The sequence below is a fragment of the Siphateles boraxobius genome, unplaced genomic scaffold (genome assembly GCF_051911475.1).
Source record: "Siphateles boraxobius isolate OS27281-9 unplaced genomic scaffold, OSU_SipBor_1 25, whole genome shotgun sequence".
Lineage (NCBI taxonomy): Eukaryota > Metazoa > Chordata > Actinopteri > Cypriniformes > Leuciscidae > Siphateles > Siphateles boraxobius.
In genome coordinates this window covers 33,270,984-33,288,220 of record NW_027508866.1, presented here as the reverse complement: position 1 = coordinate 33,288,220, position 17,237 = coordinate 33,270,984, and the positions used below count along the sequence as shown (strand labels likewise).

Sequence of the window (17,237 nt, the reverse complement as noted above, 5' to 3'; positions counted from 1 at the left end):
TCTTATGTAATTTACAAAGTCAGAGGAAGTCATAAGGCCTGACAGCTGAACCTCAGGGTTGTTATGTCACAACAATAGCAGACACGAATAACATTTCGGTATAAAAAAATGCTTTGGATTTTTTGTATATGGACTGTTCAGGCTTGACCTGATAGGAAACCAGATGGATCAAAGTTCAAAGACGAGGCATACCTGTGACTGCAGCATATACACTATAGCCTACTTTAAAAAATAAATGTTAAACATTTTTTAATGTTTTTGAACGAAGTCTCTTCTGCTCAACAAGGCTGCATTTATTTAATCAAAAATTACAGTTATATTGTGAAATATTATTAGAATTTAAAATGGCTGTTTTCTATTTTAAAACATTTTTAAAAGTAATTTATTCCTATGATCAAAGCTGAATTTTCAGCATCATTACTCCAGTCTTCAGTCACATGATACTTCAGAAATCATTCTAATATGATGATTTGCTGCTCAAGAAACATTTCTGATTGTTATCAATTTTGAAAACAGTTTTTGTGGAAACAGTGATACTTTTTTTCAGCATTCTTTGAAAAATATAGTTCAAAAGAACAGCATTTAAGATATTTTGTAACATTATATATATATTTTAACTTTAGATCAGTTTAATGCATCCTAGCTGTATTTGAAGAAAAAATGGACGTGGCTTGTTATCCATCAGGAATTTAATAGATTATGAAAAGGGCTTGATGTCATCATCAGAAACATGGTCCTTAGAAAAAGTCACAGCGAATGCATGGACTCTTGCAGCGTATTGCTGTAGTAAAATGCAACAGAAACAAACGGCACTCACCTTTGACGTCTTCATCCTCAATGGTGGTGTTGCTACTGTCTGAAGATTCCTGTACGACAGACAAAAGCAAATCAGTGTCTGAAACTCACATCTTCATTAACACAAATATACCAACAACGAAATATTTACTCAACAAACAGCAACTAACTCCAATAAAGCACGACCAACACTACCACTGAGACAAATGCATCATCACCACAAATGAAGTCGTACATAATACACTTCAGATGAATGACATTGGCAACAGTAAAGTAGACGGTAGCGGGCTGATCTGAGCTCTGTATCTGAACTAGGTTTAATCTCAGGCTCAGCCAGCTGGTGAGGCTGTAACACAGCCATTCAATGAAACTCTGTTGTGCAACTCCACTTCTCTTTCCCAGATGGCAGCATTGAGAACGCAGCTGCCCCCTCCTTCCCTCTGCATATGCATGTAACCACCCACACACACACGTTTAATAGCTTGCATTTAGCTTCTGATGTATAACAAATGCAAATGATTGAGCCCCCGTCTGCTCGTATTTCTCTCTACGGGTTCCTGTGTGTGTGTTATCAGCCCACCGCAGGCACCATGAGGGTTTGAGCCACAGACAAACGGACGATCACACTTCACCCAGCTGTGGCCATGCATATGACCACGGGCATCTGTCATTATGGAGACAGGATATGAAACTTTTTTGGTAAGAATCGGAAAGTCTGATTGGATAAATATAATCTTTAATAAGAAAGAAACTGATAACAGTATGAAATATTTGTTAAAAAACACATTTAGCTGTGGTTCTCATATGGGAGATGCAGGTTCAGATCTGGCTTGCGTCATACCCTGATTCTATTCTACATCTAAAATAACTTTTATTAGCATAAAAAATAGCTACTTAATTATTGTAAATAAACAAAGACTCTTAAATTACACCATTAAAGTCAACATGAAATTAAATCAAACCTTTTTAAGGAAGTTAGAAAAAAAATGCTATATAGTATATAAAAATAATATATTTGCTAACAATCTGGGTTGGAAACAGTAATCAAGGGGGGTGGACTATCATTCAAAAGTTTGGGGTCACTAAGATTTTGTTTTATTTGTTGTATAATGTTACAAAATATTTTAATTTCAAATAATGCTGATTTTTCTACTTTCTATTTCATCAAAGTATCCTGATTTTATTTTTTATCATGTTTTCCACAAAACATACGAACCGTTTTCAACATTGATAATAATCGGAATTGTTTCTTGAGTATCAAATCATCATATCAGAATGATTTCTGAAGGATCATGTGACACTGAAGACTGGAGTAATGATGCTGAAAATTCAGCTTTGATCACAGGAATAAATTACATTTTAAATTATATTCAAATAAACAAAACGTTATTTTAAATACCAATATTTCATAAAATGAGTGCTTTTACTGTATTTCTGATACAATAAACGCAGCCTTGTTGAGCATATGATTCTTCTTCTTAAAAAAAAAACATTTTAAAAAACATTACGACCCCAAACTTTTTAGCAGTACTGTAAAGACTTTTCTTGCAAATGTGTCATATTATGGAAGAAAATGCATTCTGAATGCAGTCTTTTTGATTAATTTCTACTTAAAACCATGTGCATATTGACTAGCATGGGTCAAATGATTAGACTGAACCATTGGTTTTCACTGATTTAACGGAAACAATTAACATTGAACACCGTACTAAACACCACACTCTTTCTCAAACACTTTCCCATCTTAATGCGAGTACATGCTCACACACAAACCCAAAAAAACAACCTTCCTCGCACCACAGAATGAAGAGACTGGCAACAGACGACAGAAGCAGAGAGAGGAAGAGAGAGAGTGGAGGATGAAAGAGAAGAGGATGGGGAGGGAGCTGAGGAAGGATGTACCTTGATCCCATCCGCTGGGTTATGGATAACAGTGGTCTGAGGCTCCTAAAGAGAGAGAGAGAGAGAGAGAGAGAGAGAGAGAGAGAGAGAGAGAAAAGAGGAAGAGGAGGAGACAGCGAGAGAGAGAACGAGAGGGAAAAAGACGAGCAAAATGAGATGGAGATGAGAGATGGCAGGAATAAAACAAGTGTTAGCGAAAAAAAGAGGAGAAATGTAGAGATTCACATGAGAGCAGTCTCAGTCAAAGCGAGAGAGAGGAGGAGGAGGAAGATGATGGAGGTTATTAGTCAGAGGTGGCGCTCTGGTTAAAGGCAGAGGACAGCGAAGGTCAAAGCCAACATCTGAAGCCAGTCCAGAGATGTGAACCCATTTAATCCCAGTGCAAACACTGTAGAGCTAATGAGGAGCTCAGCAAATCGATAACTTCTCGAATAACATTTTAAAGTGCCCCATTATGCTTTTTAGGATATTACCTTTTATGTAGTGTGTGATATAGCTGTTTGTGAATGTAAAAGGTCTGCAAAATTTTACAGTGCATGATAAATAGAGTTATTGTCTCCCCCCGAAAAAAAGAACCGACTCTAAAGTGCCTGAAATGAGTTGTCAGTAATTCCAGGTTTGTAACAAATTGAGGCCACACTTTAGTTTAGGGTCCAATTCTCACTATTAACTACGACTTTTGCTTCAAACTCCTAATTACTGCTCACTAATAGTAAGGTAGTTGTTATGTTTAGGTATTGGGTGGATTAAGGGATGTAGAATATGGTCACGCAGAACAATGCATTAATATGTGCTTTATAAGTATTAATAACCAGCCAATATCCTACTAATATATATGCTAATAAGCAAGTAGTGAATAGTGAGAATTGGACCCTAAACTAAAGTGTTACCCAAATTTGCATAATGCCTGGCTGTGATCTTTATTGGCTGCCCGCAAACAACGTCTACTTTGACCCTCAAACACTGTAGTTGTAGCGGAGACTGGAAGAGTTTGGTTTGTGTTGTCGTCATGTAGAGAAGTCACTGTTTTCTGCGCTGTGAAAGCAAATCTACTTTGGGGGACTCGTGCTGGAATTGATACGGTAAAACTGACGCCATCGTTACTGTTTGTATAACTGTGTATTAAGTGCTGAGGAAAATCTGAAGCTGAAGTTCAGATTATGGTAAAAGGGGGTTTCATTTCCTGCAAGCGGTTGACCAATCACAACAGACTGGGTCATCTGACCAATCAGAGCAGAGCAGGCTCTCAGAAAGGCGGGGTTTTGAGAGACCGAATCCTTTATCAAACTGTTTCAGACACTGTTAGAAAAGAGCTGATGCTGCAATGTGTATTGAGAAAATTAAAGTGTTTTTTGACCTTGCATGTAAACTAACTGTTCGAGACTCCAAAACAAAATGATGATCCTTAAATATGGCATAATTAGGGCACTTTAATGCCAAGTGCTTTCTTTTAAAACAAAATATTTATAAAATCACAAAGATATAGATCCAGTTAAACAGGCTAGACTAGTGCGCTAACAGCCTTTTAACAGAGTTTTGCTCTTTAAACTTAATAAAATTTTGAAAACCTGCAACTTAAGTAATCTAAAATGGTCTATAATTGCAACTGGACACTTAATTCACATTCATAAGTGAATATTATTGCGTTACATCAGGGTTTCCCAATCTGGGGTTTGCGAGTCGATGATAAGCTAATAATTACTTAAATAATAAAAATACCAGATTAAAATAAATAAATGTATAAATAAAAACAAATCAAAATAAAACGCTCACTAGAATAATAAAAAAAGAGGAAATATTTAATTGTTTAACTGCATGGGCATGAGTCATCAGAAAGCTGTGAACTTGTTTTGTTAAATTATCGAAATATTAACTTTAAATATCACGGGAACTTCAAGTAAATATCTTAGAACAGCTGACAAAAGAGTTCCCTGCATCCCTGCATTTTACAAATTAAATTATAAAAAAAAAAAAAAAATTTTAAATCAAATAAAATATAATAATAATAATAGCAGTTTAAGAAAGTTAGCACAAGAACACTTTTCAAGCAAAACAATTTACCAAAAAGGATTGTTAGGTCTGAAATTATGTTATGCCATTTCCTTTTTATATTTTTGTTATCTAATGCAATAACATTTGGACATCTTTTAAATGTGACTCAGGTGGCCAAATACATGTTTGGGGTCACTGCATCTCTCAAAAATCAATGCAATTGTGAGGCTTTGAACAGTTATTGCTAAAAATAGTTTTACAAACAACATGAAATTAGGGTTTTATAAGACAATATTGTACTGGTTTATATCACACTTGATTCAGTACAATAATATAAATCATTTCTATCCGTCAGACTTTACAGCATTAGGTCAAAAAAGAAGCAAAAATGCAGAGACATTCACACACAAACACTTATAATTAAAAGGAACATCATAATGAGTGTCAAAAATAGTGTAAACACAAAGCCAATGTCAAAGTTTGGTTGGCTTGCCATTGATCCAAACAATGAGAAACACACAAATGTTGTCCAAACAACGTCCATGCACACTCAACACAAATCTTTATGAAAACATGAAGCTAATTGTCGCTCTAAGCATCAAAATTCATCAGATTTGGACTATAAAATCGTTAATCATAACATTAGCATTGTTTCGATGACAAACATGAAGATACACAGACACACGGCGTCTATGACAGGTGGCCTGAGACGGGCCAGACGCTGACACAGACAGATATGTGCGAGACAGGAGAAGGAAGCCAAAGTGACAGACGAGTCGGAGCGAGAGAGAACAGAGAGGAATAAGGAGGTAAATACCAGAGCAGGAGTAGGGACGTTTCCTTTGGGACTGGTGACTATGCTGTTTTTCGCACTGTTTGACTGTGGCTGTGCAGAACACAAAAGAGTGTTAAAGGGTGTCAGTGGGTGTTTAAGGGCGAGAGGACAGAAAGAGAGACATACAGAGAGAGACTGATAATGTGTTCAGTGGTGAGGGAGTAGATTGTGTTTGAAATCATAATTCATAAATTGAGCAGAGGTCTTGGAGATACATTGCGTGCCCTTTGTTCATCGTTTCTAAATCAATGTAAATTTAGATGAATCTCGTAAAACCTATCAAGCACACGTTCATGTCCACATCACAATTCCATACAAAATTAAAAAATAATTACAATTGATTACATTGTACTGATGGAAAATCCAGTTAAAAACAGTTTGTGATAACTGGTTTTACATGTTTTTTATGTGGTCCAAGTTGATCATTTGCTGGTCCAGATGGTTAACCACTGGACTACCAACCGGTTACCAAAGTTGACCAGCAAAAAACAGCTTCTTCAGTTTAAGATGCTATGACGTGTTTCCAGCAAGCTGAATGAAAGCATTCAAAATAGAAACAAAGAAAGCAAAAAGTTCTGAAAATCTGTGCTTGCTCCATAGTTTTCTTAGAGAAAGATGCAGTAGGAAAGCACAACTGGAGTAAAGTCCTTATGAAGCTACGGGAAGTAAAATCACAGACAACATCAGACAGACACACTGACGCAGGGAAGCGATAACGAAAAGCCAAACACAAAAGACACAATCTAAAACATACACAACAAAGGTCAACAATGACTCGCTACAACCCTCCACATCATAAATAATGCCAACACAAAAACACTACGGCAGGTCTGAGGACCCTCACCTGTGTTTGAGGAATCATTTAATGCCATGTGACCCTTTAAATCAATCGCTTGACATTTGAGCAAGAGAAGAATCAATATAGATCATTACAGAGGAAGAGTAGATTTATTCGACATTATGCATTAAATGACACAAAAGCCCAAAAGGATGAGCAAATGAATGAATGGATAAATAAGAGTGAGATGAGAAAGGGATGGAGGGATAAAGAGATTAGGATTAAATATCATTCTCACCATGTACTGAACGGTGGAGCTGGATTTCCGTTTCTGGGTGGAAAGGAGGTGATGGAGGGATGGAATGAGAGAGTTAAATACATGTTATGATAAACGCTGAGATGAACATTAATCGAACAGAAACGGACAGACATATGAGAGGGAGGAAGGTTGAGATAAGGTGAAGCAAGGTGTGGGTTTTTGGCAAGAAAGTAAACTTGTCTGTTGGATAAAAGAGGTTTTGATGTGGTTTAATCTCTTCTCAGATATTCTTAAACTTCCCTATCTTAATAACCTGCTGATGGGAGTCAGTGCAGGTGTTGACAGAACCGTTCCTGTAGCTCTACAGTCAGGAGGAAAAAAACATGTTCGCGGTAGACAGAGAAAGAGCGATAGATAGAAAGAACAATAGTGCAATAGATAGATAGAAGATAGAATGAATGAACAAACAAACAATAGATAAATAGATAGAATGACCAAACGATAAAATGATAGATAGAACAAATGATAGATAGAATGATAGATAGAATGACAAAATGACCGAACAATAGAACGATAGAATAAACAAACAATAAAACGATAGACAGAATGAACGAACGAACGATAGACAGAACACACAAATGAATGAACGATAGAAAGATAGAGAGACTAAACAAACAATAGGTTTATAGAAGTAATAAACCTAGGCAGAACAAACAAATAAATGACCAAAAAAACCCCCAAAAAACATGATAGATAGATAGATAGATAGAATGAACAAATGAATGAACGAACAATCAAATGATTGATAGATTTAATGAACAAACAAAATGATAGATAGATAGAATGAACAAATGAATGAACAAACCAACAAAATGATAGATAGATAGAATGACCAAGTGATAAAACAATAGAATGAACGAATGATAGACAGAACAAACAAACAAGTGAACGATAGACAGACAGACAAACAGATAGAGAGATTGATAGATAGATAGATAGACAGATAGAGAGATAGATAGAGAGACAGACAGAGATAGATAGAAAGATAGATAAACAGATAGATAGATAGATAGACAGACAGACAGACAGAGATAGAGACAGACAGAGATAGATAGAAAGATAGATAAACAGATATATAGATAGATAGATAGATAGACAGACAAAGATAGAGACAGACAGATAGACAGATAGATTGATAGACATAGATAGATAGATAGATAGATAGATAGATAGATAGATAGATAAGATAAAAATAGATTCAAATTCATAGCTATGACTTGAAAGGGTCTAAATTTATATCCATCTATATTTATTGTCTTCTTTTACTTTCTGTCCATTTCATTAATCTGTTATTTCTTTCAAACTGAACTTGTGGGAGGGAGTTAAACCATGATCATCCAAGCTTCCCCTCACAATTCATCCCGTAGTGATGCTCTTCATCGTACTGCAGAACGAACGGCAAGACGACAGCACAGAAAAAAGGAGGGAACTGTCAGAAAGGAGGAGTGTGTTAAGCCAGTTGCTAAGCAATGAGTGAGGTACAGTGGAAGGGTCTATTTCTGTCTCGCGGTTCTCTGGGTTCAAACCGCCAGCTATTCCTGGAGCGAGAGCTACATTCCCATCGAGGAGGTCCACCCCCCGGCTTTCTCACACTCATACTCTGGATTGGGATGATATTGTGGATCTAAAGTGAGGCGTGGGAGGAGGAATCATGGAATGATTGGCAGGGAGACTGAAAGTGGCTCATTAGCACAGTTGAGGGGTGATGAAAGATCACACCAGCCCGAGCGGATAATGAGAGCGCTCCAAAAAAAAGATTCCCGCCGCAGGTGCAGTTTTGAGTGAACTTGTGGATGAGATCAGCGGCTAACAGGAAGTGAGCTCCGCTGAGGATGAGAACACAGTCTGACGGAAATGCTGATGGTGGGCGAGCGAGCCGAGCTGATCCAGATGAGAGACAGTCACAGGAAGATATGAATGCTAGACATATTGGTCACTACGATACCGTTCAAAAGTTTGGGGTCAGCAAAAATCTATACTTTTATTTAGAAAGGATGCATTAAATTAATCATAATTTAAAGTATAAACATTTATGTTACAAGAGATTTCTGTTTCAAATAAGAAAGTTCTTTAGAACTGTCTATTCATCAAAGTACGTATTACTGATTCCACAGAAAGAGGCGGCTTTATGTGCACACACTTTGGGTAAACATGAGTAAAATTATGCACAATGCACGCAATCCCATGCCGAAATTCAAGCCATGTAACAGCCATTTCTCAAAATTACTGTTTTTTATTGTATTTTCGACAGCCTTATTGAACATAAGACTTATTCAAAAACATTTTTAAAAAATGTAACTGACTCCAAACTTCTCTGATATCTTTCTATGTCAGTACAAAACTACTGTAGTAAAACTTCTACAATTCACCCAGAAATGAACGGCCAGAGAGAGGATGAGAAACTTAAGGGAGGAATCTTAAGTTCAAGCAAGATCACTGACCTGTAACGCACTGAACAAATTAAAAAATGTACAGCATAATGTCTGAGACGAGACGGTTCAGCCCAAATATCCTCATTTATTCAGGACTAAATGTTACAGAAACGCAGCATCAGCGCAGGAGAGAGTCGCAGGATTTTCCTTGGGGAGCTTTTTAGGCATTAGGCCTCATAAAAACTTGCAGGCTAAAAGATTACGTAACGCATGATTAATGCTGCGAGTGGAGGGGATTATTCTCTAGATTAGACTCCACATCCAATCCCTAATAGAGAGCAGTCACAGTTTCATTTCTAATTCTGCGGTGCAATAGAGGTGAAAGCCGACCTTTTTCCTCTGTCTGAGAGGATTATATGTTATCAGAACAAATGAACCTGCAAGTGCACTCTCTCTAACAGCTCATTACAGGTCAGAGGTCAACATCTGTGCGCGTTCACCTGATGCTGTGTGACGCACACCGGGCCGTACCGAGCGCCATGATGCTTTGAATGGAACTGATGGTGATCAGGAACAACTCGAACAATGACTGAGGCTCAATGGGTGAATTATATAGGTATAACGGAATAAGATTCAGAAGTTATTGAAGAACCACGCTTATACTCGGGCTGAGTGGTATGACCATGTTTACTGTGCGACGACATAAACGGGTAAACTGGTAAAGATTCTGCTACATTGTTTCTACTGCAGTATGTCCACGGTGCAATTTAGAAAAATCTGACATGTAGTTTAAAGTTGCAACCAGAGTTGCTATTAACTAAACCTAAAACCATTTAAAAATAGTTTTTGTTAAAAATAAAGCTGAATTAAATAATAATAATAATAATTATATATATATATATATATATACATATATAAGTGCTGTAGCAGTCATTTTTATTCTTATATATAATATACATAAATATCGCATCTAACATAAATGTTTATGTTTACATCATATTCGTATGTATATATATATATATATATGTATCTCTATATATATATATATGTTTGTGTGTTGTAATTTTCAGTTGTGCTAAAATTAAAACAGAAATAAGAAATATGAATAATATTAATAAAATAGAAATATTTTAAAAATAAAAACAAATAAGAATGACAAAAGCACAAAACAAAGTTAATAAAACAAACTAAAATAAAAAAAGAAAACATAAAATTAGAAGCTAATTCAAAATATTAATAAATACTAAAATAGCATATATATGCTAAAATAACACTAGTTGCAACATCACATATATTCAGTTGTTCGTATAAAGGCTATTTTATGAGTGTGGCTCATCCAATCTTATTATTATGGTTTTTGATTAATGAATGAATGAATGAATGAATGAATTTTAATTGTTGAACTGTCACAGAAAGTAAAGCTGTTTTGCCAGATTTATCATTCATTTGTTATGCAAAATCTTCCGCTTTCCATCAATCAAGTTGCAAATAAAAAAACAAAATTTTATTCGGATTATTTGTAAACCATTTTATTCACTAAATTATCCGAAATAGACATTAGTACGTGGTTATGTAATTCATAAAACATTTTTGGAATGAAATTCTGGAAAAAATAGCTATACTGTGATATATCCTGACACTAATGTAATATTATTCATATTATGAAACAAGATTATTATACCACCAACCACTACCTCATCTTACTTGAAGATCACTTGAATCTAATCTTGCAGAGGTGTCACAAACACACAGAACATGGAGACAGACACTGCGAACGCAAACACACAGATCAGCTTCAGACACACACTGGAAGCCAAATCAAAACTTCCACCAATTAATAGACATGAACCGTTCAGGATCCCTCCTCTACGGGAAACTGGGCAAATGTGAAGAGAAAGAGAAAAAGGTATGAAAAAGGAAGAGGAGAAGGGAAATAAACGGGGTCTTACCTTGACATCGGCCTTCTTGTTGAGCAGGCTCTTGGCTGCTGTAGACGGGGAGAGAGGAAACGCAAACATCAGCACGCCGGGATAGGAGCAACAGTCAACATTACAGGAGCGCTACTGGTCCTCGGCCTAACATGTCACATAACTGTCCAAGCCAGCTGGGGAAATCCCCCCGTCCCACATCCAGAGGATTAAAGAGTACACACACACACACACACACACACACACATCACGGGCAGAAGTGTGCTGTGTGTTAGCGAATGCCCAGAGCGAAAACTGGTCAAATAAATCAGTCGATGTGATCGAAACATCCCGTCGAGGAGTGAGGGGTCGGTGACTGCCATGCATACGCAAGGGGATGCGCTGGTGCACGTGCAGAAGAGTGCAAGCAAACACACACACACACACACACAGTTACCCGGCTAAATGCATAGTATATACGTCTGTTTATATATTACTTTATATAATGCTAATTAACAGCTACTAAACATCCATTAAACAAACTTACTTGAAAAGCCAAATTACTTTAGATTTTTTAGAAGTAAATTACCTGAGGTTTAGGTTTAAAACAAGATACAAGTATAAATAAAAATAAACATGAAAATAGGTATTCAGGTAATAGTTGTTTTAAGAATATTTTTACATTAAATCAAGACAAAAATATAGAATTTTTTCTTTCTTTTTTCTTCTCTGTGTAAAAATACTCTAATTCAACCCCTAAAATAGAAGTTTTTTCCATTTTTAGAATGGGAAAAAAAACTAAACATTTACATTACCGTTCAAAGGTTTGGGGTCGGTAACATTTTTAAAATGTTTTTAAAAGTCTCTTCTGCTCACCAAGGCTGCATTTATTTGATAAAAAATGCAGTACATTTTAAAATACTATTATAATCTAAAATAACTTTTTTCTATGCAAATATATAAAATGTAATTTATTCCTGTGATCCAAGCTGAATTTTCAGCATCATTGCTCCAGTCACATGATCTTTCAGAAATCATTCCAATTTCGATGATTTGCTGCTCAAGAAATCTTGCTTATTACTATCAATGTTGAAAACAGTTGTGCTACTTTATATTTTTGTGGAAACTGTCAATTGTCAGGATTATTTGGTGAACAGAAAGTTCAAAAGAACAGTATTTCTTTGAAATAGAAATATTAAGCAATTTTACTGTGACTTTCTATCAATGTAATGCATCCTTGCTGAAAAAAAGTACAACAAACTTACAGATCCAAAACATTTGAATGGCAAATGTATATTATTCAATTAATCCTTTTAATAACCTCCCAAAGGTAGGTTTAGTCAAATTTAGTTCACTTCTGGGACATTTTTATCTCCAAAGTATAGCTAAATAAACCCACAAACACACACACAGTGCAGTTTAAGCATGATGCGTTCAAATATTTGCTTCATGAGGTGGCGAACACCTGTTACCATAAAATGCTATTCGTGCCACAAGGATGTTAAAGTTTGTCAAAGTGCATTAAAACTGTCATTGACAACTTCACATCACTAAAATGAAATCAAATGAAATAGAGCCAGCAAATCCAATGTGAACTTTAAATCTTTGCCGCCTTGGCAAGATGAACAAAATATTCTTAGCGTTTCTATGGAGCTAAAGTCCCCGACTTTATTAATCCGTGCAGATAAGAAGAAGGTGTTGTGTGGAGGGGAGGGTTAAGAGAGAGAGAGAGAGAGAAAAAGAGCGAGAATCTTACCTTGACACAAATGTTAGAGGCAGAGAGGAATGGAGAGAAGGAGAGATTAAGAAAGAGTAGATTAAGAGAGAGAGATCAGTACTGGTTCATGATCTGGAGTGTGTTTGTCTGGACGAGGGCAGGGGGTTCAAATGTGTGTTTCTTCACTGCCATATAAAAAAGGTTAACTTTTCATCTTTGGTTTAAGTTTCAAATCTTTATCTTTGCCATGTTGTGCCATTATCAAGCCTTTTCCTCCATGACACAATTGCAGTGACACCTAGAGGTGGCAATAAACCCGATTCATCTAAAACCTCTGAGACACACACACACAGAAACAGTGAAGACGTGGAGTAGAGACGGAGAGATGAGCATCTGTGGGGGGAAAAAAGATTCTACAAAACAGATAAAAATGATCAAAATTAATAATTCGACTGCTAGGAGTTATTTTAAAATTGTGAAGCAATCCACTATAGGTAAACCGTTGTGTTACAGATGCTGTTCAACCAAACTAAATTCAAAACTTGCAAAAATTTCAAGTATAAATGGACCACAAGATATTATTATATTTGAAAATGCACCATGTATTCCAGGTTAATTTCAATATAATGTCTATGGATTGTATCTACAGCTGTTGACTCGAAACATTTGCATTATTACCATATGTTACTTGTATTTATATTGTTTAAAGATTTAAGTTAATATTGTGTCCAGTTTGGCCCTGTAAATAAAAGGGTATTATTTTTTGACCAAGAGTGTGCGGTTTCGTTTTCTTAAGTACCGGTTCAAAAACCGTTTAAGCACCGGAACCGTTTAAAAAATACAGAGTAGGTACTGGTATCGGATAAAACCCAACCGATACCCAACCCTAGTGGCAATGAACAGCAGTCCACAGACATTAAACTCAAAATAAGCTAATAATATTCCTTTAACCATCACTGAAGACTTGCTGCAGAGTAAAAGTGTCCTATAATTGAATGCTGAAAGGACATTGAACCCCCTTTCCCGAACACACAGGTTTGAGACACATGCACTCGAATCGGATGACATCAGGCTTCTCCTGCATCACAAGACATGCGTGTGCTCTCGTGCAACGTTCAGTCATCAGGCAAGAGAAAGAGAGAGAAACCTATAATCAAGAGATCTGACACACAAAAAAACCCAAGGGAAGAAGAAAAGAGGAAGGACACGACTGAAGGATGACAGATTTGCACATGGAAGGATGGAGCAAGTGGAGAGAGAGAGCGAGAGAGTGCAAAAAAAGAAATCAGAAGAGATAGATGGACCCTGTTGGAAAATCCAGCTAAAACGAGCTGCAGTAGTGCCACTTTAAATCGATAACTATTTTCAGATTTACCTGCACATTACATGTCAGTCAGATGGTTCATACTCACTTCTATTCATACGCATATGAAAATTAATGAAGTGTAGTAACCATTGTTTTCTCGCAGATTGATTACCATTTGAATAATAGTTTTACTATAAATTCCATGTTTAGACTATGGTTAGTGTAGCAAAAACATGTTTAATTTGTGGTTACCATGGTTTAACTATAGTAACCATGATTTTTTGGTTTTATTTGTAGTAAAACTGTTAAATTTTCGTAAGGGATGTGGACATTTGAGACCAGAAACAATGAAAGTTCAGCTTAAACAAGACGATAATGCATATAATAAAAACTCTGGCTGTGGGGAAATATGATGTTCTGAGTTTAACATATGCTGGTCTAGATGGTTACTGGGTTGTGGTTTCGAACTGGTAGAACATCTTGGCCAAACAGTTAAACCATTTTAGATCAGCAAAAATGACAACAACTTGACTGCTTAAAACTAACGAACTGGCTTTTCCAGCAGAGGAGAGAAAAGAGAGATGATTTTGTGAGCCGTTCGCACTGATAGTGATTTGTAGCAACAAGATGATAATAAAAATGTTTCATTTTTATTAATAGCGGCTGGTTTGAGCAGAAACTATTGCCGATGCAATCTGGGCATGTTTAGCGATGCAACAAGGCATATTTATTGCATTAAAAATACTTTTATAACGGATTACACATAAAGGCTTTAAGTAAAATGTTACCGTTATTTTTCTTTCACGCAAATAGAGCAGCAACCACTAATAGAAGTGAGTAATTTCACCGTTTTACACAATCCAAATGCATTTAGATTTGCATTTTATCCTAAACAACTTCAGGTAGACTAATGTTCAAAAGTCTGAGGTCGACAAGATATTTTAATGATTTTAAAATAAGTCTCTTATACTCACCAAGGCTGCATTTATTTGATAAAAAAAATACAGTAAAAACAGTAATATTGTGATTTTTTTTTTTACAATTTAAAATAATCGTTTGCAATATGAATATATTTTAAAATATAATTCATTCCTGATGCAAAGCTGAATTTTCAGCATCATTACTCCAGTCTTCATTGTCATTCTAATATGCTGATTTGCTTCTCAAGAAACATTTCTTACTCTTTCTCTTGATCTAATACAAACTGTGTCAGAAACTGTGTGCTTTCTAAACAATTCTGTTTCATGCATTTATCTTGTGATGCATTATTCACAGCTGCAATCAAAAAAACGTTCCTCTTCTGAACTCTAATTTTTTAGCTGCTCCATTTGCGATGAGATTTTTACAAACAATGGCTGGTTGCGCAGCCCAGGGCAGAACAAACGCCCACTACGATCAACGATACAGCTGCACAAAGTGACCCTCAGTCAGTGTGAACGGGGCTTTATGAAGCCTGCAAAACAGAGAGATGGAGAGGACAAAGGGAGAGAAATGAAGGAATAAAGAAAGAGAGATCTAATGGCCATTCCCAAAGTCAGCCAGCGGCGTCCGCAGTGCTGAACACGAGATCGCTGTAACCGTGACATGCTCCAAGCTCCATGCTGAATATGAATCATGAAAAGATGGATGGGTGGATGGATGGATGGGTGGATGGATGGATGTGACGAGGGCTACCTTGTTCCACCAGACCGGCGGTGGTCCCTGCCGCAGCGGCGGCCACAGAGACTGAGGAGGGAGCCGTGGTCTGCCTGCCCACTGCCACACACACAGACACACACATATGCCCATCGTGCCATAGACCACTGCTTCTCAACTGGTTTTGCCAACACTGAATCAATATTGCGTAATGCTAAAAAGTAACCCCTCAAAAAAGCCTATTTCAGAAGGCCAGATTTAGTGGCTACCCAGGTACGTTTTCCATTAGTTTTTTCAGGGTTTTTGTTTTAACTTAGGCTACACATATAACCTTCTGTAAAATGTTTTATTCTGGCTAAGTAAAAACAATTCACTTGTTTTCTCGATGCATCGATTACAAATCCTGCTGATGCATATGCGTAGATCTTGAAACATGGATTTTTGAATCATGAATTGCTCGTTTTCATCAATAATTGATTAAAAATGCTAAAATTGAGTTAATTACGATTCTCCAAAGTATTATTCTACTTCACTATTAACTGACTGAATAAATGTTTGGGTTTTAGATCTAATAATTTTAGAATTACAATAAAACCTAAAGAACGGTTTATTCAATTTTTCTGCTTGTCATTTTTTTAATTGCTCTTATATTGATACTGACTGATTACTGGTTTACTTCAATAATTGCTTTTAATTGAAAGCTTTTTACTTAATATTAGGCAAGTATTCACTTTTGCTGCGGTATTGAAATTGGTATCAAGAATTGGCATCTAAAGTAACAACCTCACCATAACAACTCTATTTCCAGCAAAAATAACTATATCATAATATATATTGTGAAATAAAATTATGTTTTTGGTCATATTGAACACCCCCACTATGAATGTATGTAAAAAGAAACAAAAAAAACCCAAATCCTGAATCGACCTATGATTGAAGCGATTCACTGTCTACCCAACTACTAACCAAACCTGGGCCAATCAGCTGCGGACAAAGTGACATTTATCTGATGCAATATAGCAAATACATTTTGAAAATTAATATTAAACTTTTATTTAAAATGTACATAAATGCATACATATAAATACAAGCTTTAAAATATATTATTCTTTAAATTATTTTTAAACCACTTAACTTTTGTTTTCTTTTAAGCTCTTTGTGAACCTATACAACTGAATTAAATAAATGTAGTTGATTCACTTGCATTAATACAGCCAGATATTTTCATGCAATTGCATTCTCAAGCTTTCATGTCAGCTACAGTGTTTTTCCTGCCTTTTAAATTCATGATATTTTTCATAATGATCTCTTAATCTTCAGCAGAATCTCCATGTTTTGTGAGATTGCTGATTGGCTGGTCGCTGCAGATGTCACACTTTCAGGCACACGCACTGAAGAGTTAATCATAAGATCAAACCCCGAGTTGGCGTAAAACATTTATAGCAAATGCGCTGGAAATGATCTTCTGCCAAGTGACAGACAAATTAACACCGAAATAGCTCAGACACAAGGCCTTTGACGTTAGCAGTAAGATACATTTTTAGGTCACGGCACACCAGTTGAGAACCACTGCTGTAGACATTGAGGGAGAAACTAAAGGATAGAACAGTCTGTTAGCTTGGAGAGAGTTAGCTGGAAACACAAGCTGCTGTCTGCAACCAGAGAGGGATTTTGAGAGT

General features: G+C 36.2%; 1 protein-coding gene across 25 annotated transcripts in view; it reads right to left on the bottom strand.

Annotated features, from left to right (window-relative positions):
* camk2b2 (calcium/calmodulin-dependent protein kinase (CaM kinase) II beta 2) overlaps window positions 1-17,237 on the bottom strand; it is a 72,843-nt gene that overhangs the window by 19,511 nt on the left and 36,095 nt on the right. For 5 of the 25 annotated variants that reach the window (XM_077243621.1, XM_077243622.1, XM_077243624.1 and 2 more), the window contains exons 13-18: window positions 15,598-15,678; window positions 10,943-10,980; window positions 6,601-6,633; window positions 5,507-5,575; window positions 2,698-2,742; window positions 818-866 (exon numbers count right to left, since the gene is read on the bottom strand). In XM_077243621.1, the coding sequence (XP_077099736.1) occupies window positions 818-866; window positions 2,698-2,742; window positions 5,507-5,575; window positions 6,601-6,633; window positions 10,943-10,980; window positions 15,598-15,678 (315 nt within the window). The remainder of the gene's footprint in view (window positions 1-817; window positions 867-2,697; window positions 2,743-5,506; window positions 5,576-6,600; window positions 6,634-10,942; window positions 10,981-15,597; window positions 15,679-17,237) is intronic. The other 20 variants (XM_077243627.1, XM_077243628.1, XM_077243623.1 and 17 more) reach the window with 14 other exon arrangements.